At 47.2% G+C, this 22,740-nt stretch overlaps 2 protein-coding genes and 2 non-coding genes across 5 annotated transcripts; 3 read left to right on the top strand and 1 right to left on the bottom strand.

Annotated features, from left to right (window-relative positions):
• Positions 1–4,662: 4,662 nt before the first annotated feature.
• LOC142591805 (U6 spliceosomal RNA) lies at positions 4,663–4,765 on the top strand. The gene has a single exon (XR_012830537.1). It is a non-coding gene; the product is annotated as a U6 spliceosomal RNA (small nuclear RNA).
• A 1,873-nt stretch (positions 4,766–6,638) lies between these two features.
• On the top strand, positions 6,639–14,929 carry LOC142590052 (N-acetylglucosamine-1-phosphotransferase subunit gamma-like). 2 transcript variants are annotated; one of them, XM_075701886.1, is made up of 7 exons: positions 6,646–6,969; positions 7,049–7,235; positions 7,368–7,451; positions 9,180–9,273; positions 11,172–11,372; positions 13,873–13,983; positions 14,067–14,929. In XM_075701886.1, the coding sequence occupies exons 1-7, from the start codon at positions 6,852–6,854 to the stop codon at positions 14,085–14,087; spliced, it is 816 nt and encodes a 271-aa protein (XP_075558001.1). In that variant the 5' UTR covers positions 6,646–6,851; the 3' UTR covers positions 14,088–14,929. The 2 variants fall into 2 exon arrangements, with proteins under 2 accessions (XP_075558000.1, XP_075558001.1); XM_075701885.1 differs by having other exon boundaries at positions 6,639–6,969; positions 13,873–14,929.
• LOC142591752 (U1 spliceosomal RNA) lies at positions 11,448–11,615 on the top strand. Its single transcript, XR_012830515.1, has one exon. It is a non-coding gene; the product is annotated as a U1 spliceosomal RNA (small nuclear RNA).
• Ercc1 (DNA excision repair protein Ercc1) lies at positions 13,522–22,682 on the bottom strand. Its single transcript, XM_075701887.1, has 9 exons — positions 22,440–22,682; positions 22,320–22,377; positions 22,084–22,187; positions 20,852–20,951; positions 18,590–18,666; positions 18,098–18,197; positions 16,798–16,869; positions 15,421–15,489; positions 13,522–14,131 (listed from the first exon to the last, which is right to left on the bottom strand). Exons 1-9 carry the CDS (start codon positions 22,457–22,459, stop codon positions 14,084–14,086), a joined length of 648 nt encoding a protein of 215 aa, XP_075558002.1. The 5' UTR covers positions 22,460–22,682; the 3' UTR covers positions 13,522–14,083.
• Positions 22,683–22,740: the final 58 nt, after the last annotated feature.

The raw sequence follows: 22,740 nt of genomic DNA, 5'->3' as shown, positions 1-22,740 counted from the left end.
GCGTCTGTCAGCTGCTGCGACACCTGACAGCCTGCAACGAAGTCCTGTGGCACGCGGGCCTTCAGCTCACAGAAGACAAGAGAGACGAGCTCGGAGAAGTGAGCGTGGCGATTGTGCCGAGCATTCGCCGCCGATTACCGAGCCACACCGAGCGGGTGGCCATCGCCCTCCTGTGCCGCCTCATCGCAGAGCACCGGTGCATTGTTCCTGCGGAGCTGCACTACTCAGTGGCAAACGCAGGTCCCCTGGACGCAGTTCTGGCGTCTTCGTCGAGTCTGAAAAGGCTCAGAGTCATCGGAATCGTGAGAGACGAGCCGGCGATCCGCAAGGCGTGCGCCGACAGATTCTGGTCCTTGCACTGCGCTGGCGAATTCGCGCGCCAGCATGTCGGCGGCCATTACGGTGAGACAATGACTATCCCCAATCGCCTCCTCACGCGAGACGGTGCCGCACTCGCGTCGTTGGACGTGGCGGCAACGAGAATGAGCCGTCCCACGGCCGGGAAGCTCATCGACGCGCTCATCGAGAACAGCACGATCACGGAACTCGCCGTCGGAGCCTGCGTCTTTTCGTGCGGCCCCCGGAACCGGCCGTCAGAGCGGTTTGTGCAGTATCTGACCAAGAAAGACGCGACGCTTCGTAAACTCACTCTGAGAGCGGTCTACTTCGATACCGCACCCGGGTGGCCCATCCTCGTGCAGGCCATCTCCTCAATGACAACGCTGCAACAGTTGGCGGCTCAGTTTCACGTCGGCAGCCAGGACAGTGCGTTCTTCACGACAGTGATTGCCGAGAGCCGTAGTCTCCGCACGTTGAGCCTGCGATTCACGGGCGTCGGCGTTGGACTGATTAATCCTCAACGCGTGTGCGCGGTCAACGTTCACGCTTGGGCCTCGGCGTTGGAGAAAAACAGCACTCTGGAGGAGTTGGTCTTCGACGTTTCGTGGCCCACAAGCGAAGACTGCTGCGTCTTACTACAAGCACTCGCGCGCAACCGCTCCGTCCAGAAATTGACCTTGCGCCGTCTTCCCGACGACGGTGGCCTGCGGCAAGTCTGCGGCACGATACGGGAGTGCGGACTCGCCCACAGGGTCTGCATCGGCGACCATCACGTTGGACCTCGAGATCTGGCGACGCTTTCGGACTGTCGCGAAGTGACTGCCGTCGTTCTCTGTTACGGATACCTTCGCGGCACGACTGACCTTCTAAGCGCCTTCGATGTCCTGGCTACTTGCAGCCACGTCACATCGCTTACCGTGTTTCTCAACTTCTTCCACAGCGGCGTTTATGCGTCATTGTCCGCTTACATAAGAAGCGCGTCTGCGTTGAAAGCGATTAATCTCGGTGTCCGGGTCCACGGCTATCGCGACTATTCTCTTGATCGTTCGATGTCTGGCTTGTTCGCAGCCTTATCGTCGAACCCTGGAATCGCCAAGATCGCGCTGGAGTCGATGGCGCGGCTGCGAGACGTAGGCTACCCGCTGCTCGCCTGTGCCGCTACGAACAATCCCCGTCTTTACGAGCTGTCTCTCAGGGGCTTCGGCGAAAGCTTCTACGCGGCCTTCCTGGGGTGTCTATTGCCTGGGCTGGCCCAGAAGTACAACCTGCTTCGCCTGGAAATCCACACTAGCGTAAGGCCCAACGCCGAGATGTTCGCTGCCCAAGACATCGTGCGCCGTAACTGCAGTCTCGTCGAGCGAGCGACCAGATTCGCGTTGGGAGACCGCGACCCCTACTGCGCGCGGGCCTTCGAGCTCCTGTCGGAGCACCCGGTACTCGTGGACAGTGTTCGAGCCAAGGCGTCGCTAAGAGGAGAGGCCGAAGCTGCGGCCGTGGTCAGGGACGTCCAGCGGTGTCTGGACCTTGCCGACGTTGACGAGTACATGCGCCTGACCGGCGTCGTCGAGACACGGGTCGAGTGCAATGTCCGGCACGACGGCGGCAAGCAGTTGGACCAATTGAACTACGACTGCTGGATTAGCATTCGCAAATACCTGAAGGTAGCCGACGTAGTGGAACCCTGAAGGTAGTTCGCCAAGTCATTCTTTGTGTCGCACCTTCGCCGTACGATCGAAAGAGAACGTCTGAAGTCGAACATGGGAGCCCCGGTCGCTGTGTGCCGACAGATCCGCCCAGCCCGCGGTTGGCACACTGTCGTGCTTCGATTGTGTCGATGCTTCCTGATGCAGTGTGCAGTGCCCTCGCTAGAGCTACTTGCGTGCAGCAAACGGCAACAATCGGCACTCTACCCCGTGTTGTCTAATATCGTAGGCGACAAATGTGACCGGAGATGAGTCCGAGGCAAAGTGTGAATTCGGGATGTTGGACTGCACGCGACGATTGTTTGTGTGAGCCACGCCGTTTCATTTTGCGGTATCCATAATCATGATAGTCATTTTATTCCTCTCATTTTATTCCTTCTTTTAGCACCCCGAGCCGCTGGCCGTAGCTTGACACTCTGGGTCGTCCTATACCACTCCCTCTTGAGGCTTGTTTTCTGCCGCTCCTTGCGAGAGAGGGAGGGAACATTATTTGCGACCGCTGGTATGAGTCGCTGTCTATGTACGTCCCGGGTATAGGCTGATAAACACAGCTGCTTTTAATATCTTATCACTCATCATTATCTGCCGCCTCAGCGGCCTCCCGACAAGGCGATATGTACAGCTGCAACTAATGTCACATGGTGAGAGCAAGTCCATAGAAGTTTTAGTAAAGGTTTGTTTTATCAATCGCTTGTCTCGGCTTGTGACTGATTGTTCCAGTCGACTCCTGGTTGGCTATTTGCTGTCGGCGTCTGTTGAAAAAACGTTCAGTCGGTTTCCTAAATGTAAAGTGCCGACGTTGCCGAAACACATGCATATGAATTGGGCACGTTTCCTTCGCACACCTAGTGGTTCTCATCATCCCGTGCAGATTTGTACCAGCGTACATATACTACAGGGCACTGTCGCTGCCTAAGTAGGATTACCAGCATTATTTGAAACTTCAAATGGGCATTACTCGACGACAGTTGACTTTTGTAGACGCTGCCGTAAGCTCGAAGAATTAACATGCTCAAGCGGATAGACACGAATCTTCAGTAGCCGATGCAAAACTTGAGGTCAAATGAGGGGGGGATGTCCATTGCCATTTCAAGGTGGCGTGCATGCGGGTGGCCAAAATATTGGACGGCAGTTCAGTGGCTAGTGTTAATGACGATATGAGAGCGATACTTCGGTCAAGTTTTGACATGTACTTGTCCCAAATTTTGCACTGCTTTTTTTTTTCATCTCTCGGTTGTGACTATGTTAAATAAAACCATCTTCAGGCTCAACAGTTCACTGATTTCGGCTTCTATAACGGCTTTACGCTCGTATCAACTGGTGTGCCTTGATGTTGACCGATGCTTCCGCAACAAAAGCCTTTGAGTTTTTTTTTTCTTTCAATGTTTTTGTGACCATTTGTTATTCTCCATCTCGGCGACGCCCCTCATACAGAGGAGCGTAGCACGTGTAAATATCGGCAAATAGGAGAGAGAGTTACACCCTCGGAGAGGAAAGCTTGCTGGCTGCTCCGTAACTGTCTGCAGCGCGCGGCTGACTCCTGAACATTGGTCAGCACTAAAGGAACAAATTGGATAGAAAGAGGATGGGCGAAGAAGAGTGGTACTCGGCAATATAGGAACTCGCGTCACATTAATGGTGACACGATCCATTTAACCACACGACCACTGGGGTTGAGCAGGTCCGATGGAAGGAAGTACGTCTGTGACTGGGGGATGACGTCGAATTTTCCTGCGCACCGAAAGCCTTACCGCTGACTGCGACACTTTAATCGTTTCAGCAGTGACCATCGGGCTCTTTTCTTTTTTCTTCAGAGTTCTCATTAGGGAAGACGATAAAAGCGTGTATATTTACAGGGAAGGGGAGTAAGGAACGGGACCCCTAGTCCGGTCCTCCTATACGAAGTCTTAGGCGAAGGTTCGTCCCCGTCGGAGCAGTACCAGGCGGACCTCAGAGGCGCCGTCGCGAAGGACGCCTTCACACTGCCCTGGGAAGCGGCAGGCAAGAAGGAGGCGGGGAAAGTGAAGGAAGCAGGAAGCGGTGCATTCCATACCGCAACGTAGGTGGAATCGGTAGTTGGTGTGCCGGCAGAATGCACCGTAATCGGTGAGTTCGACGGTGAAGACGATGTTCATAAGGGTCGGATCTAGTTCAGTAAACGTTGTAAGGGTTTATATTCGTCGGATCAAGTTTCATAATACTGATAAGGACACACCGGGCTGCGTGGAGACGTGCAGGTGGCACAATGTTTACGCATACTTGAGACAACTCGCAGACTGCGTGAACTTCTGGCGCCACGATTTGAATTTACGCGGGATGTGTGTTAACTGAGGCGATGACCACGAGAGGGCGGCACAAGCAGAGACGCCGAAACGGGCGGCCGTCGGGGGTTCCCTTGTTGCAGAGGTAAATAATGTGGTATAAGGATCGTAGCTGCAAAAATTAACTGCCGTTAGTATAACAGGTCATTGGTGACAGTCCTAAAATCTCTAAAACACAACATTATGAGTGATTTATTAACCGTCGTAGCCTCGAGTCTTAGGATAGAAAAGAACTGTCACCGCTGCCTTGGTACCGCCGAAATCATGGCTATATATAGCTGAACGCAAGTATTGTGGGTGTACTTCCAAAGTACATATACTAAAATTGGAACGATACAGAGAAGATTAGCATGGCCCCTGCGCAAGGATGACACGCAAAATCGTGAAGCGTTCCACATTTTTTTCTTTACTTTCAAATGGAATTGCACAATGAAAGTATACCTTTTTTTTTTTTTAAGGCGAAAGCCCTTCTAGGCTCATGGTGAAGTTTGTGTCAGCAGACCTTACCGCCGAAGTGTCCGCCGAAGCGTCATCACGCCATGTGAAGACCGATTAAAGAATGAAAAATGATTGGTGGTGACAGTTAGTGAATGATAACGTTATATTAGAGATTTTTAGAGGTTTATAATGACTAGTAATGACTAATAACTACTAATGACTCTGAAATGGCCAATATATCCAACGACCGCTTGTAATAACCACAATTGATTAGAAATGACTAGTAATGAGCATTAATGACTAAAATGACCACTAATTACTTGTAATGACTACTAATGACTACGAAATGACCACTATGTCTAACGATGGCTTGTAATTACCACAATTCATTACAAATTACCAAAATTCTTAGCAATGGCCAGTAATGACTAATAATGACTGAAATGGCTTTCGCCGTTTGCCTCTTCAGATAGATCTTAAGAGACAATGTAATTTTGTTCTTCAAAGATTCCCTGAAGGTAACGAGGCATTAATGAGCTTTTGGCACTTCCTTGATCGAATTTTTCAAGGCTCGATCTCCACATTCTTTTCCTAATAATATAAACATCACTACTGTTTCGCGGTGTGCTAAAGTGTGTACATGTACGCGTAGTTCAATTCCACAGTACTTATTAATTAGCTAATCCACGCTTGCTTCCTATACTCCCACAATAAAATGTACTTTTTTAATTTTACAATTTCTTATTTGCGAGAGCTATGTCATATACTAATACTTTCTTATATGAACCTACTACGTCTCTCGGTTAACATATAGGAAAATAGAAATCGTTTTTCTTGGCAACCACTGCAGCAAAATTGATGACGTGTGTTGCATTTAAACGAAAAAGTTAAAATCTAGGGACTGTTAATATTGAGTTTTCGATTTAGGCCATCACTCTGTCAGTAAACATCGCTGAAAATCGCAAATTTTAGGAAAACTGCGAAGTTTAGAACTTGGAACTCTGCAATCAAAACTGATATCGCAATTCTGTAAAACGCATATAACAGGACATTCTCCAACAGATTAAGTAAAAATCAACGAATTCGTACGTCTTGCTTCTATGCATAATGTATGTTTATGTATTGTATACTTCAAAGCTTATGAACTGCAGAGATCTCTTGGTTTTGATTTCATTAAAATTCCGCTTCGAGCACCGACTAGAGCAACCACCCTCAAATGAAACCCACACGTCAGCAGCGCTGCTGATCCAGAGCTGAAGCACCTACCACGCTGGCGGTCGTCATTCAGGGTTTTAACCAATAACAATCAGGCACGCGATAAGCACCCGTAGTGCAGATCGCACGGAGTGTAATTCACATAGAATCATTCTCCAAGCTCATCATGGTCATTGGTTAATTAATAACCCAACTGAATGACAAACATGCGAAGTTCAAAGATGTGACTCTATTTCCAAAGACCTCAAAGGAAAGCCAAGTATAACCTGTAATATAACTTAAAATATTTATATTATTACAAAAGCTTAGGTATTATGTTAAAACCAGTTCATTGATTGCCGTTTGCTCAATAGAACTGTTAGTTAGAACTTTACTCACATGCATGTGCTAATAAACGCGTTGTATTCTTTTGTCCAAATTACTGCGATGAGTTTGTACAAAGACATCACTAGTGTGCCCTTACGCCTATAGATGGCGGCACATGACAATGCATGCTACCGAAGCTGAGAGTCGTGCTAAAGAACAAGGATCAGTTCAGAAAAGCTTATATCAAAATTATGTTGAGCTGCAACAACAGCCTTCCTTTAGTTACGCTAATCTATAACGTGTTGGCATGTGATACGGCTAAAATATTTGTCACCTACGGCCAGCCGCAGCCAAATTTAGTGGAGTTCGCCGCGATGGCCCCGAACGACCGGAGGGATGGTTTGTCAGCTGATAAGCACATGTCATCTGATAAAGCTGAGCGCTTTTCGTCGTGTGCGTGCTACCGGGGGCCACATGTCCACGTCTTTGATGAATCTTTCGTAAACAACGCGATTCAAACTGCTTTAAAATGAAGCGTACTGCTACATCGAAGCGAGCAGACGACGCAAGTGGTGCATGCTGTTGCGTACGCGCCTGCAGCAGACGGGCCCGCGTCATGTTGCTTCTTTTACTCGCGCTAACTCTAGGTAACCACGCGCTCTGCCATGTGCGAGTCGAAGCGTTTTGTACGCGCCAATGGAGTGTTCAAGCACACACTTTGTGCAGAAGTGGTCCCTGCGTCGAGCGGCAGCGTACCCATGCGTGTCGTGAGGCAAGCCAGCGGCTTTGACGGTGGGTCTGCAGTGCACGGTCAACAGCATAGGCAGCTGAGCCGGTCCACTCCACGGCCCTTCTCGGGGCCCGGACACTTGAGGCCGCTGCTGGGTCGATGCTTCAGCCGCACGGCGGCGGGGTAACGCGTACATTTTTCCACTTGCGAAACCATTCAGAGACAAAGACGCTAGCTGCACCCTTCTCGGCCGATTGCGCCTACTGCCGCGTTCATGCGCGACTGCGTGCGCGCGCCATGGTTTCGTTGCCGCAGGTACCGCTACACCCTGTGCCCTTTCGACAACGCCACCCAAGCTGAAGAAAGCGCCCGCTGGAACGCTTACAGCGGCGTCCTCGGGTGCGTTTCCCAGCATCGGTTCTACCATTCTGTGCCTACCTCGAGGTTCTTGTGTTTTTCGTTCTTTTTCGAGCAACATTGAGCGCATAGCCACATGTTTTGGTGGACCAGCTCAGTGTTTAATCGTGGTACTTCTTCGGCTAGCTGCGTGGCGAAACGTATGTAGGTGTTGAGGAGGGCGCGAATGGTGTATAAAGTACTCCATTTGTGTACGTTTAATTTGCACCACACTTCAAATAGCCACAATAGTATTGAATTGTATAAAGTTGCGTGACGTACTCGAAACATTCTGCATTACTATAACGATCTTTTAGCCTTCGAGTAATTGCTTTAATTGATCTTAATGTGTAACATTTGTTCATGTAAAATATTGCATTTCACTCCTTTCTGTAATGCCATAGTGGCCCTGAGAGTAATAAGGTTAAACGGGTCAAGTGACACTCAGTTCAGCAAACAGGCAAAGAATCTGTTAGTTACTGCAGCTGAGGTCAGCTAAAGATATATATGACGCTAACAAGAACTGTGATGCATTCCTAGCTGAAGAAGTATGCACGGCATTCTGTGAAACAAAACTTGTTTGTGCACCATCACCTCGTGGTACACTATGCGTTGGCATCTAAAACACTATTCCATCTTTTCAATCTGTGACGTGCCACAGTCTCGTATTTCTGTTTCTCTCTGAACAAACATTGTGGGACAGGATATCGTTGCAGTAGTACCCTGCCTTGCAGTCCAAACCTAGTACTTGCTACATATATGGGCCAGCATAATGTACGGATTCTGTTTACTCAGTTCTATTTCTTTCTTATCGCCCACCACTCACAGCCAACTACATAGGCAGTGCGCTGCTCTGGCCAGCGGCAAAGCTCAAAAAGCAACATCATTAGAATAAAATAGTTGCATTATCCCAGCTGTGGCTGTAGCTCCAGCAGGGCTCTTTCAGCATGGTTGCTTATGGTGAGGCAGCATTGTAATTTTCATTCAAGGGTGCTCGGTATGTGTGTACTGTGAACACATATTCAAATGTGAACAAGTCGAAAATGACCAGAGTCTATTATGTTTTCAGGTTCCCCTGCATTTGTAAATGCAGCTAAATATCTTTCATTACTTTGGTTTATTCAAGTCAAATTCGGTGCAAGATTGCCTTGGTAGAGACACGACTTAATAATTTAAAGACCGAGGAAATGACCGACTCAGCAATAACACCAAAATCAGTGGCATAGCCACTAATATTTTGGGGGGGGGGAGACTCTTGCACATGATTGGGCTAGGGGGGCAATGTGCCCGGTGTGCCCCCTCTCCCCCCTGTCTATACTCCTGACCAAAATGTATGTCTGCATGTTTGTTGTGCACATGCTGGTAGGCAAGTTGGTTAATCATGATTACGACGAAGGCGGCAAATAAAACGACGGACGAAGGAAGGCGCCCACGTGGTTGTCCCGTGTCGGCTTCCTTTGTCCATCGTTTTATTTGGCACCTTTGTCGTAATCTTTTGCTGTGTTTAGAAACTGGCTGCTTAGTAATTTCACAGCATACATCAATGTAATTACTTGAAACTGGTGTTCTGATCAGGCTTTTCTTTCTTGTTTTTTAATTTGTGCTGACAGTTGGGCAACCTGTCACGATGGCACTTGTGAAATGCCGTCTTAGCTTCTGACAGACATGTGTCCCCCAATACTTGGCAACTGTATGGCGTGTTCAGTAAAGTCCTTCGCGTTCTTCCCACAGTGTCTGGCAAGGCTGGTCAGCAGCTAATGGGAGCCTCAGCGGCATGCACTATGGCAATGGCGACAGCTGCGGCACCCTGAACCGCTCTGTGGAGGTGTGTGACCGCTTTGTTGACCTGTGAAGCATGACGAGTGCCCGAAATGCAGTGAAGAGTTTGAAGAAAAGCTGCATGGCAAGGGAACAGCGTGGCGGGATGAAACAAACGCTCGCCAGCATATTGATGTTTGGCACCTAGTGCGGATGCCATCCCTTTGTCCTGGCACCCATCCAAGTCAGCTATCGGTGTGGCAGAATTACGCTGAGAGAGAGAGAAAGTCAAGAAGGAGAGATGGCAAAGTTAACTACGACTAAGCCGGGTCAGCATCTATATACTACCCTAAACTGATAGGTAGGAAATAATTAGACAGAATGCCTAGTTGACAGAGCTATCACAAGCATGCATGCACTAGATAGTTTCTCTCGCTGCCACAAGCAGTTTCATGCAGGCCACTGGGCATGAAAAAAAAAAAAAGGAAATTGGCAGGTCTCACGCTGTATAAGAATTGGTGTTTTGAGCAAAACTTTTCTCTTTGTTGTTTGCACAAATGTTAAGTGTAAATGTTATGCGAAACTACACACTATGTGACTGAAGTGTTAGTACAGAATGAGACAAGTAGAATGTACATTTGTGCACTTCTCTGTAGCCCACTTATTCAATTCTCCGTATCTCAACGCTCCTTGTGCATTGCATGCTCTGTTCCCAGTTCGCTCGCTACAATTCTTTCTCCACACTCGGCTGATTCTGTTTCAGACTACTTCACTTGCCGCCACCTCTTGTCTATATTTGGGCACACGCTGGTTTGAGGGTATTGGCCAGGAATGATTGCATACCGAGTAGCCCAAGCTATATATAAGCCACACACACACACACACACACACACACACACACACACACACACACGCACGCACGCACGCACACACATATAATCATGACCACATAAAGCCAACAGACAATGAAGCCAAGGAAATCATCAGGGAAATTAACTGTGGCTGAAATTGGAATGTAAAAAATAATGAAGAAAAGGGAAAAGAAAGTGGACAAAAAGATAACTCGTCACCGGCGGAAGCCGAACCCACAACCTCCTCATTACGCGCATGTTGCACTACCAATTGTGCTATAGCGACGGCTATCAACTCGTCCACTAACCTTGGTATTTATGTTTACTAGATCTAGCCATAGGAGTGTTAGCTAGCACCACTCGGATCTAAGGTGGGCAGATGTGGAACATCCTCTTTTGCCCGATGGCGTTGCATAACATGTGATCTCATTTGTGGAGTCTTGGTTCAGGATGGAAAACATGGCTGATTCCATGAAGTTTCTTGCAATATTACCTGGGGAGAAAGTGAATTAACGCTGCGGATTAACTCCGACTACCCGGAGTTCTTTAACACGCACCTAAGTCTAGCTATACAAACATTTTCGCATTTCACCCCCATTGAAATGCAGCCACTGTGGCCGGGATCGACCCCGCAAACTCGTGCTCACCAGCACAGTGCCATTACCACTGAGTTATTGCGGCAGGTATTGAACTTGGCTTGACTTGAGACATTGTCATTTCCGCACAGATAATGTTTTCGAAAACGAAATCATCGGATAAAGTCCTTGCTTTCCCATAATACATCTCTAGTTATTGTTTATCGCATATATCACAAGTGAACAAAGAAGGCAAAACCGGATGCTTGAAACTGACGGGACAGCGTGCCCAGACATTGTAGTTTTTGTTCAGCTTTTGCATCCCGTCGGCACTGTTCACGGTTGATATAACTGCACAGTCCAGCACGATTCCTCGTGCCTTAGTGTAAGAAAGTCTTTGCCCAAGATCTTTGAGAAAGAATCCAATCCAAAGCGATCACTTCACAGCATTCCCATGCACACAACAGTGCCCATAGCGGCAGTTTATTCCCCTTCTAGGCAACGTAACAGAAACGCGGTGGCTGGTTCGACTGGCGCAGGTGCGCCTCAGCTGCGGTCGTCCTCAAACGTCCCTGGCAGACGTGAGCGAGCCCGAGCGCTGCCACTATGCCATGGTGCTGAGCACCCCCCTGGTGTGCCACCCGGACGCACTGCTCGTTTGGCCCACTCTGTCTGAACAGCAGAAGCAGCGATGGAGTCTGGCCGACAGCCGGCTGTACTCCGGAGAAACCACCGCTAAGGCATGACAATGTTTCTTATTCAGTGGTTTAAATGCGGAGCAGGGGGCTCATGTGAGCCCCCTGCTTTTCGTTTGCGAAATTGCCTGGTGCCGGGATTACCGTGATCAGCGAGGCGGTGTCCCCAGGGTGAGGTGCGGGCATTGCACTGCACTCGTGCTGACCCCTGCCGCTACCCCAAACTGGGGCAGATGGGGCATGCAATTTTTGGTAGCTGTGGCTACCAAAAAATGCTTGGGGCCTCCTAAATTATGCGTCTTGCATGTCACTTCGTTGTAAAGGTCGTGCATCACACTACTTGCAATATAACCATGATCGAGTTATTCCTTCGTTGTATGGGTCATTTAGTTGTGAAGGCGTTCAGCTGTGCTTGCACCTTCAAAATAACGAAAAGCATACGGCTACGTAACAGATGAAGAATTTTCAATTATTGAGCGAGCTCGGTCAAAATTTACAGAATGCAGACTCCACGCAAGAACTCTCCACAAAAGGGTTAGACATGATAACACCAAGGTATTTCATGTCTAGCGTGCTTGGAAAGAACTTACCCGGCCACTTGAATAATACGCTTGACATAAAACATGGCGAGAAACAATCAAAAGCAGTGAACCCGTTGCATCACTACATACTGGCACCGAGGGCAAATGCCCAGCTATCTACCTGCGAACTTGTTTTACTAAAACACCATACACATATTATTCATGCTTCCAGCGCAGGTGCAATCGAAACTGTTTTAAAATGTATGCGACGCATTTTAAGTATCTTAGTCTTGATCAATGGTTTTGCTTTTGACGCACCAGCTTGGCGGGCAGAATTGTGAACACAGTGCCCGAAGGGATATAGAATGCAGCATAAATAGGATGGTCGAATATACATAACATTCGCTAGCACATTGCTAGCATAACTGCTAGCACGTTTGTGCCGAGATTTCACTCAAATTTCACTCGAGCCAGAAACTTGATACTCGGAGACAACCATAGACAGTGCTCACACTTTTCAGTTCTAATTTTTATACAGGCGCTATCCTGGCCCCTGTTCATTACATTAGTGGTAGTACTGGCACACCTTTCAATGAGCTTTTGCCATGGCTTGAATACCAATTTCTTTGTATTGCAGTTGATGTAGGACCATGGTCATTGCTTACCTTGATTTGTAATCTACTTGTCCCTCATGTTTAACATTATTGAAATTGTCATCGCAGCGTGTAATGCATATTTACTATTTCTCTGTACCGCTAAGACCCATAGTTATCTCATCACACCTTCTAATTACCAGCCCACCGATTTCTGTACATTTCCGTGCAGGTTGTCAGTGCACATTCTTGTGTAATGTTATGGGAAAACTTTAAACGCAGGCTAAGACTAATCAATATGTACTCCTTCATTCCTGATTTCGCCAACTTGGCATGGCTTCAGTGTGATTTCGGCTTGTCCACTTAAGTTTGAGGCCTACGTCATCTTTGGATACCCTGTGGATAGTACTACGACAATCGGTCGTTCGTATTATTACCCATAAGAGATATGTTGCTTTATATTCTTCCATTATTTTGTTCAAATAAGTACAGCTGTCCAGTGAAAAGCGTTGGCACAAGCAACCAATGGCCGGAGAGCAAAAATTCTGCTTTGTACTGCACAGTTCACAAACATGTTGGCAGGCAGATTACCGGACAATTTTCGCTTTTTAGTCTTGGGAAGGCCCACAGAATTTAGAAGAACATCTCGGATAACTTTGGCATTGGAGGAGCTGCAGTTCTGGCGGTTCAGCCAGCACTGTAGTATGGATAGTAGTCTGCATGGATGTGCCTAAACATTGTCCTTCTGACAGTTTTGTGACTTTGTAAAATTGATCGTTTTCGAACAGAGTGTTGCTTTACAAATACAGTAATTTGCAGTTACTACGCATGTGCTCGGAAACATTATTGCCTCCTTTCATTTAAGGAAAGCTTGCTTTCTTGGAAATTTATAAAGGTGGTAATAAGTAACGCCACAAGAACATCTGAAACTACAAACATGAACACTGGACTTATCCATGGAACTGCCCACCATTCTTGTAGTAGCTGAACGATCACAGTGCCAAAAGTTCTGTCTAGTAATTTTTGTAGGAAACATAGGTGTTGAAGTGTCAGCAGCAATTCATTGCACTAAGACAGTACTGAAGTTCCTATCTTTTTTGTGTCTGCCTTTGAATTCTGGCCTGCTGACACAATTGACAGATGAGTAGTAGCACTGTGCTATGAAATTTCACCACCCTAGTCATCGTACGCTTGTCCTAACCTTCATTTTTAAAATTATTTTGGAACGACTAAATGGGAAACAAAAAGCAGATCATTCTCATTTTAGCCATGTCTGGCATGGGGCTATATTTATATTTGGTGAAACCAGGCAAGCTTTTGTTACACAAAGGACGCAAGTGTAGCTGTGCCATTGCTGTAGAACTCTTTCATGGCCACACACGCTGGTGGTTGTCGAAGCCGCAGTGACGGGTGTTCTTCACCGGGTCGCAGGGCCATGCCGTAGAGCTAGCACAGATTTTGTGGGAGGCCGGTCTCGGCGTAGCACCGCCTCCGGCGGCGGCACGGCCCGCCTTCACTGACATGGCCGTCCAGTGTCACAGGGTGAGTTCTAGACAGTTCGTTCTCCGTGGTCCCAGGTGTTGGCAACACTGAGCTTGGCAACTTGGGCGGTCCTTTCACTGCAGGCTTATGAGGAGCTGGCCTAGGGTCGCATAAATGGCTGGTGCAGGACCTCGTGAAGCCGACGAGCCTGAAGACGAGGAAACAAAACCGTGACTCAGCAAGAACAGGACACTACATCACCACAGCTGCCGTTTCTTGTTCAAGGTCACAGCTCGTCTGTTCTCCAGTGGTTCACGCAATCGGGTCAGACCTTAGCTCTGTTTTCGAGTCAGCCAACATGGATGAGAACATTCTTGTGTATGTACAATACAATCCACTGTTAAAGGGAACACTTTGGTAATAAATGCAATACAGTCAAACCTCGACATAACAGAATTATCGGGTGTAACAATGTAACAATGGATGTATATCAAAGATGTTCCTTGTCAATATCGGCATGTAACGAATAATGTTCGACAACGTGACTGGACCATTTCCTTGCTTTTGTCTGGAAGAAATGGCTGATCTAGTCAATTGGACATACATCTATGCGTAATTAATTCCTCTGTGGGCTTTTACACACATCTCGGTGAGAATCAATGGTAGAATAGACTAACAGGGCGTTCCCTTCAATAGTGAACTGTACTGTACATTCGCCTTTGCTATGGATTATTCGCTTTGGTCTGGCTGCATAAGACAGGCAAGTCCAGCCGAGCTGTGTGAGATTGACCAATTAGAGCAGAGAACTGCACCAAAGACATCTCTTTAGCAAGCAACATATTGCTGCTTCTTTATAATGTGGAACTAGTCAGGGACCTGCGTATCTTGTCATGCGACAAACTGCCCATTTTTGGCATTAGGGCTCAGAAAATGTTGTCACACTATGCAAGTGGCTTGTTGCCAAAGGTCACAAAGTCCTTTTTTCAATAAAAATGTTACGTTCACACTTCCTATTACTGAAATGAAAATACGAAGGGAGGCTTAACCACCACGTAATGGTAATGGCCACTCCTTTTGGCTTAAGGATATAAAGAATACAAAAAGCTAACAACTTTAGGAGAAGAAAAATAATGTCTGGGAGGAACCAAAGAAGACAATAGTCAAAGTTGGCAATGGCTTTACCCAGTAACTCTGCTACCTTCTCATCATCCTCAACCCTACACAGTGGAATAACGTAACACGCCAGTAAGTGTTCAAGATGCTATTGCCAAAGGCTAGCGGTATGGCACGACGCAGCACCACGCTGATGGCCTCAGGGCCTGTTAGTCTTCCTCGCAAGAGTGCAGGCGGACGTTGCCCCAGCTTTTCGAACTGCCCTTGTTCTAAATCCCATTTTATCCCTAGCAGCACACCATAAGGTGCACGCACCCACAGCGATTGTGGAACTCCAAAGTGCACGATGTTGTTGTAAAGTATGACTCAGCGTGCGCACGCTACCTTGTGGGGTCCCAAGCCCGGCTGCAGGATCAGCTCCTGTTCGGAGGCTGCTGCGAGGCGCTCCAGGCTCTGCAAGAGAAAGTCGACGAAGGCAGTAATGCTGTTTAGTGCCCCTGGCCACTAATACAAGCCCCCAATGGACAAGCATACTTGTTGTCACTTAAAACAAGTGCACTTGAATGTTAGTGTCATCCATGCGCAGACGAAAGAAAAATGCTTAGTGGCACTCGCTGGCAAGTGCATTCTTCGAACTCGCTTTGCTGCGTCGAAGTGTGTAGCCTTGGCAGTGGTGCTTCTAAAGTAATAGTGCAGTGTGGGCACTAATTTTGAAACCACCTATTTGTGGCTTCAAATGCTATAAGTGTCTCATAGACATGGCTATTCTTCCTCTGCCAACGAAAGCCATCTTGTCTGTTTCTTTCCTTTTTTATTATTTTTCAGGCAAGTACACTTCGCCACTTGCAACACTTCCAAATGTGCAGCACGTCTGTCGGGTGTTGGATGCAACACCGTCCTTGCCCATTGCCACTGACCATGCTAACATTAACTTGCAAATATTTCCTAACGTAGGAAATATATAATGGGGCCAATCGCTCGGCTGACCGACCCTACCGTAAATTCCAAATGACACTTTCCCGTCTAGCGGTGCGGCGCTAAAGTGACACTCACTGTGGATAAATGCACTCGTCTAAGATGTAACTAAATTTGCCCCTGTGACTGGGATATAACACATTAAGTGCTCTGAGCCTGCCCATTCTGCCAAGTGGTCGCGCGCTGCACACACCTCTGGCCCAGACACATACAAATGTACAGCCTCCCAGATTTGTAATAATATCACAAGTGTCAGCCACACATCCACATGACATGTTGCCGCCTTATAACAGCGACGCCTACTAAGCTGTTCACTTCAGGAGGACATGCGCCCGGAAAGGTATGGCCGGCCTTGTTTACAAAAAAGAATAGCACAGTGAAGTAGAACACATGCTCAACTAGGACGGGTCACCTGCAATGCGCTTTCCATATTTTTTTGGTTCTCTCATTTATTACCACACATGCGCATGTGGCAGGGAAAATTGAAATATGTCAGCATGCTTGAGGTACTGTCAGTAATTGGAGTTAATGACTGGGCCTCGTGGATGATGAAAGCCGAGCATGTACACTCCTAAGGAGCGTAGAGGGCGACACTTGCATTGAAGCATGTTATGCGTGCTTGTGCATACTATCGCCGACCTCGTCGCGCCTCGTCATTATAAGGCGCTGGCGTAGCTTGCAGTTAATGCCTACGTCACATTGTACAGTCCTCGGGGGTGTGTGCATGTTCTGGGCTCTGCAATACAAATGTCGAAAAGAGGCGGTTAACGCGGCACGGCGACTCACCCCGAAAGAACTGAGCAGGGCCACCGCGTCTGGTCGATTCAGGGACCGCACCGAGGAGATAGCATCGGTCAGCTGCAATGGAAACGTTGATCGATGCCATGCGTGAGAGTAGAAAAGCTCAGGCAAGCGTGCTTACATAACACAGACTGAACTGTACCAAAGCCCTCTTCGTACAACTGTGTATAGCAGCTAGCTAGATGTTGCACTGTGCATAGAATGAAGCAAGAGATGCCTCCAAAGGCAGCCAGTTTGCAAAGAGGCGACTCTTAGAGTCTCAATTCACCAATTAATCAATCAGTCTGTTTCAATAAGAAAAAGTCACTTTGTATCATTTGGTTATACAGCTAAACCACCCCAGAACTTGAGTTTTTTAGAGAGTGCATAATTAATGTTCAATTATTAAGTGAAATAATTAGTATTATGTAATTAATACGAATAGCAATATAGACATCAGTAAGGAACATGATTATCACAGCTACTTATAGCAACACAAGGATACATGCAATGCTTATTGCAATCTCACAAATCCCGATATCCTGTGGTACACTACTTCGCCACGCAGAACTACATTCTTGCAAAGCTCCATATTACTTTCAATAATTACAAAACTCTCATAATCCGTAGTTTCACATAATTAAAACAAACCTCAAAATTAAAGTTCACAATTAGAGTTTCTTGTATTTTGAAACTATACTATCTTCCAAGGAAACATGGTAACGATGAAAACTAAACAAGATGCCACACGCGCCATGAATGGAGCAAGTACCCTTAACGCTTTTTTATCAAAAGGCAGAAGTTGTTGCCTTTGTCATACACATACTAGTTCTAGCCGTCTGTATTACAGGCCTCGTGAGCCAGGCTCAAGAACGTAATTTCTGATGGCAGCACACAAAGCACTTCTGACACTGGAAAATAAGCCTAAGGGTTCCGTCTCTTTTCCTCCAAGACATTTCATGCCACACAGAAGCTATCGTTTCATTGTCGCTTTTTCCAAATTTGAAATTTGTGGACAGTTCACAAATTCCTTCATCACTCATAAAGTGCAGGCATGTGCTCTACCTGCTGTCGGACATTTAACTTTCAAGTTTTGTACACGTAGACTACTCTCCAGAAATGGCACAATGCATATGCAACTTTTTTTTTTGCAACAGTTGCCTTGTGAGAGGTTGAGAGCGCGCTGAAAACACAAGTATACTCGGGAGTGGCAGTGTAAGAGTTGAACGAACCACGAGGAGAAAATCTGCGTGGGAACCAGAGGGTCAACATCCGCGGCCACAGCAACAAAGAATGAAACGCTCACCTTGGATAACGTGTCGCCGTCTTGCCTCTCCATGAGAGCGTCAGCAGGCTTCGCCTCGAGCGCCTTGTATGTCTCGAGATGGCGTCCGGCCTCTTCGGCACTGCACAGCAGAACAACACCGCTACTGATTTCAAGTTATTCAGTTATTTTACTGCCCATACGTACGCTCGTTTAAAGGTTGCGCACTTCTTTTTGGCAATATTGACAATGCGCAGCCAATTGCAGTCCCGTTTTTCTGGCTACACATAATCCCCCTCGCTCCCTTTTCGGCAAAAGAGCGAACGCTATTGTTTTCACAATCCACTTATTTCTTCATGCATTAACCGGTGGTAGAGAGGATGCTGCCGATTCTTCCAAGAAGTAAGGCCAACAAAAATGGAAAAAAGTATTTCAATCGTAGGCACGCATTGTCTGTTGTTCGTCAGGTGTAAGCAGGCTTTGTCGGTGGGTATAGTTTGGAGGTGAGTAGCCAGCTGTGTTGGCCCAGCTTACCTCCATGCTAGCAGCAAGGTGCAGTCAGCCAGCAAGGACACCTGCGAGAGCTCGCGAAGACTAGGATGGGGATCCGCCTGCGCAACAAGACGAGACAGGACGAACTCAGCAACACTGATTGGGCAGGTGCTTTGACCAACTGTGCAAGCACTGCATTCAAACAAACATGGTGCATAAGTTGTACAAGTTTCACATCTACTGTCAAGGTTTACCAAGATTACTTGCCTTAATCGACGAGGACACTTACTCTGCTGCCGATAACATCATGCCATCTTTTTGTCCTTATTCTTTTGCTATTATACTACCCACCTTTTCCTAGGGCCTTCCTTCCCTTCGTCTCATTCCGTGCAGGGTAGCATGTAGACTAACATACGCCAAGTTTTCAAAAAAGAACTTCATTTCTCTCTGTTTAGCATAGAACCTTTGCTTTGTATGAACAAAAAGGACGTACCTTGCTGTAGGCAGACCTTTCTTTCAAGACTCTGTTATCATTAATGTGGTGGTAAAGGGAACTAATTCAGAAACTGCAGGCAAGTCAAACACGCCCAGAAATTACTGCATGGTACTTTTTAAATACAAATGGGTTCAATTACTTCCCAACTCGTCTGCATATGGAAATACCCCCAGCCACGGAACCAGTTGATTTCCACATACCCTTCAAATGGGGCCATATTATTTTTAGTGGACCTCCAGTAGACATGGGGTGCCGAACTGAACTGAAAACCGCAATTCCAGCCAGAATTGAAATGGAACTGTGCAAGAATGATCGCCGCGGCATGTAGCACAAGGTGTTCTTATTCATAGTTCTGCAGCATCAATGTCCTCACCTGCTTACCAAACCGCAATTCCAGCCAGAATTGAAGTGGAACTGTGCAAGAATGATCGCCGCGGCATGTAGCACAAGGTGTTCTTATTCATAGTTCTGCAGCATCAATGTCCTCACCTGCTTTCAATTAACAAAGGACCAGAAACTGAGGAAAATGTCACTTGCTGGCTTCTTTCCTTGCTACAGACGAAGTTTGGAGTAATCATTTATGTAATACAGTGCGAGTCCGCCCTGTGTCACGTTACGCAGTTTACTCACCACTAGTAATTACTAGAAGCAAAAGAAAAATTGGCTATGCTGCTGTCAAGGCATGCAAGCTAAGCCCACCCTACGCAGACACAGGCATTGTCACTATTTCAGTCTGTCTCTTATATGTATACATGAAAATTTCTCCATACCTTTGCACTCTATTCTAAACTGCACGCTGTAATGAAAAGCGTGGTTAATAGCTCATTTCGAAAAAGCCACAGCTACAATCTTGGTGATCGTGGCAATGCGATAAAGTTTATCTAAGTGGAGCGCATCGTACTTTGAATGAGTATGAAACAGAAAAAAAAAAAACAGCACTAAACTGTGCAGCCACTGCCCACGTTGTCGGCACCTTCTTTTAGCGTTTTCACCATACTCAATATAGATCACAATAAAAGGAAACATTTAAAAGAGTGACAGTGCGGTGAGGTACCGCAGCACGTATAGCACATCCTTGCGACGACACTGCCTAAGATGACCATCTTTAAGTATATTTCTGCTTTAGCTGTACAACATAAAAGTTTGTTGATATTCACATACAAAAACATAGACTTATGCCTCCCATGTGCCAGGGAGCCCATTTCTTATGCCTTATAATAAAACCTGCACATGTGCCATGTGTACAGGTTGAAAGCATGTCGCCATCGAGCAGAAGAAAGTTTACTATGCCGAACTGGTTTGCAAAGCGGTTTGGTGTTGTGAACCAGTTCATGAATGGTTACAAATTTTTATTTGTCCAAACCAGAACTGAACTGGAACAAAATTGGAGTGCATTAAAACCAAATATCAAAGACAATTTTTTTTTTTTTCATTTCGACACCTCACAGTAGACACAAGATATGTTTCAACTCGGACCAGTTGATTACCAAATAAACGGTGTTACACTGGTAGCAATCACTCGAGTTCCCAGTTCATGATTTTTACTAGGGTTAAGCACAACGTTTACTCATACTTCTGCCATGAGATATTGACAATAGCACCCATGAAAGAAGCTTGCCAAGAGGGACGTATCTTGGGAGAGTTGGTGGCGCATGATTCCAAGTACAATGCACACAAAGATGAGACACAAAAGGAAGAACGGCAGCCCTGTGTGCATGTGCCTTTCTTTCTTTCGTGTCCGTCACGTCCTTGCGCACACTGTACGTAGGAGGTGGTACATGCGATGCTCACGACTGGAATGTACTGACCACGTCCACTTGCACCAGGAGCAGGCGGAGCTCGAAGGCACGGCCCAGGGAGCGTAGCCGGCTGTGGATGTACCCAGGGAACAGCTGGTGGTAGCGCAAACTGTACACAATAAGCACACGTGTCACACTTGCCAGAGCACAATGGCAACTGGGAAACACTTCTTTTACCCGGGGGCACCTCGGTACCGAGCACGACGACGGGTGTTCCGTTTTTGGTTGCAGCACCCAAATTCCGACCAGGGCGTTGCGGAAAAAAAAAAAATGCTCGTGTACCATGCTTTCGATGCATACTAAAGAACCCCAGGTGATCGAAGTTAATCTGGCATCTCTCATTACCCGTCGTGCCATTTTGACACGTTAAACCCTAGAACTTGATAAACATTTCTTTTTTTCCAAATTTAATTTCCCTGTTTTGCTGGCTTCTATACACGCCACTGAGTGGAATATCACCTGCAGCCACAGGATACACACTGCCATTCTTAGTTTGTGAGGTCCGAAAGAGAAGATATTTTTTTGCAAACGAGCGCATATTTTTGTAGCCAGTTATAACGCCTACAAACTGACAAAACCCAGCTAGTAGCGGGAATAGGCTATCCTTCCAATTGAGGTGTCGAGTTCTTTTCACCTGAGCATGTCCTTGATAGATGGGGGGCAGCAGCAGCATACGGAACATAAGCACTGTACTTAAAAAGGTAGACCACACAGTTAGTGGATGATATGGTGAACAGCACAGACTACAGGACGAGAAAGATATACATACTCAATGTCGAATATATTCCGCACCATTCTGTATGAAACTGTCAGTTGATAGTCAGCATATGTGTTCCTTCTTTGTTCCTTGAACCTTTGTTCTGCACTGTTCACTACTGGTAAACCATACGAAGCCACAGCTCGTAGCTAGGTCAAGCTTGTTGGCTGCAGGTGCAGTGGATGCCCCGCGTATTTTGATGTATCTCTTAATTATGCATGGAGTTCTGCGTCCCGATCCAACTCTGGAGCTATGTGAAACGCCTTCGCGTAGTGGGGTGCTCCTGAATTATTTCGGCCAACTGGGGTTCTTTAACGTGTACCTCGGCAGTCAGAACGACATAACCACTCGGCTACTTGCCGCGGTTAGTTCTCGATCTTAACTCTTTGTTGTGCTTGTTTACCGTAAAAGTGCGCGCGAACACACACATACACACGCATGCGCGTTTTGAGAGAGAAGCCAAAGTAGCCGCGCGGGCTCCAACCTGAGGTACAGGGCGCACGTCGTCTGGCCCAGGACGTAGTCCGGCTCGATTTCGCCGTACTCCCATGGCACGCTCCGCAGGCTTTTGAGCAGCGGGTTGCCCTTCTACGCAAGCACGAACATCGAAGTGTGAACAATACAGTAGCGAGCACTGGCACCGGCAGCGCAAAAGTCGGCATCCTCCTCCAAATGTGCATAAAAAGGACGAGCGGGTACTAACCACAAACAAATACTTGCCTGTCGAGAACTGACTACCAGCGCTCCCGATTTGCCCTTGCCCGTCGGCTCCGGGGGCCTGCGATTGCGAAGAAATGCCGGTTATAAGACAAGAACGGCAGAAGCCCAAGTGACTGTTACTTTTCCGCATCACCGGACATTGCGACGGCTGATGCAGGCGAACGGAGCCCCAGAATCCGTGGTGAATGAGCAGGCAGCAGACGCCCGAAACCAGACGGGAGCTACTTTTGCAACTACAATGACCTGTCGATGTCTTTTATTTTTGTCTTCACTGAAGAGAGCCTGGACTGCAGCGCATAGCGCGTCTTGCAAACACGCCGAAAGAACGTGAGCGCGCTTCGCTGTCGTCGTTCCTACCCGTCGAAATAAAAACGTTTCGTGTTGTTTTCACGTCGCCTCGTGGGTACCATGTGGATACGCC

The sequence above is a fragment of the Dermacentor variabilis genome, chromosome 8 (assembly GCF_050947875.1).
Source record: "Dermacentor variabilis isolate Ectoservices chromosome 8, ASM5094787v1, whole genome shotgun sequence".
Classification (NCBI taxonomy): Eukaryota; Metazoa; Arthropoda; class Arachnida; order Ixodida; family Ixodidae; genus Dermacentor; species Dermacentor variabilis.
Note: the sequence above shows the minus strand (reverse complement) of the source record. Positions and strands in the feature narration are given on the sequence as shown.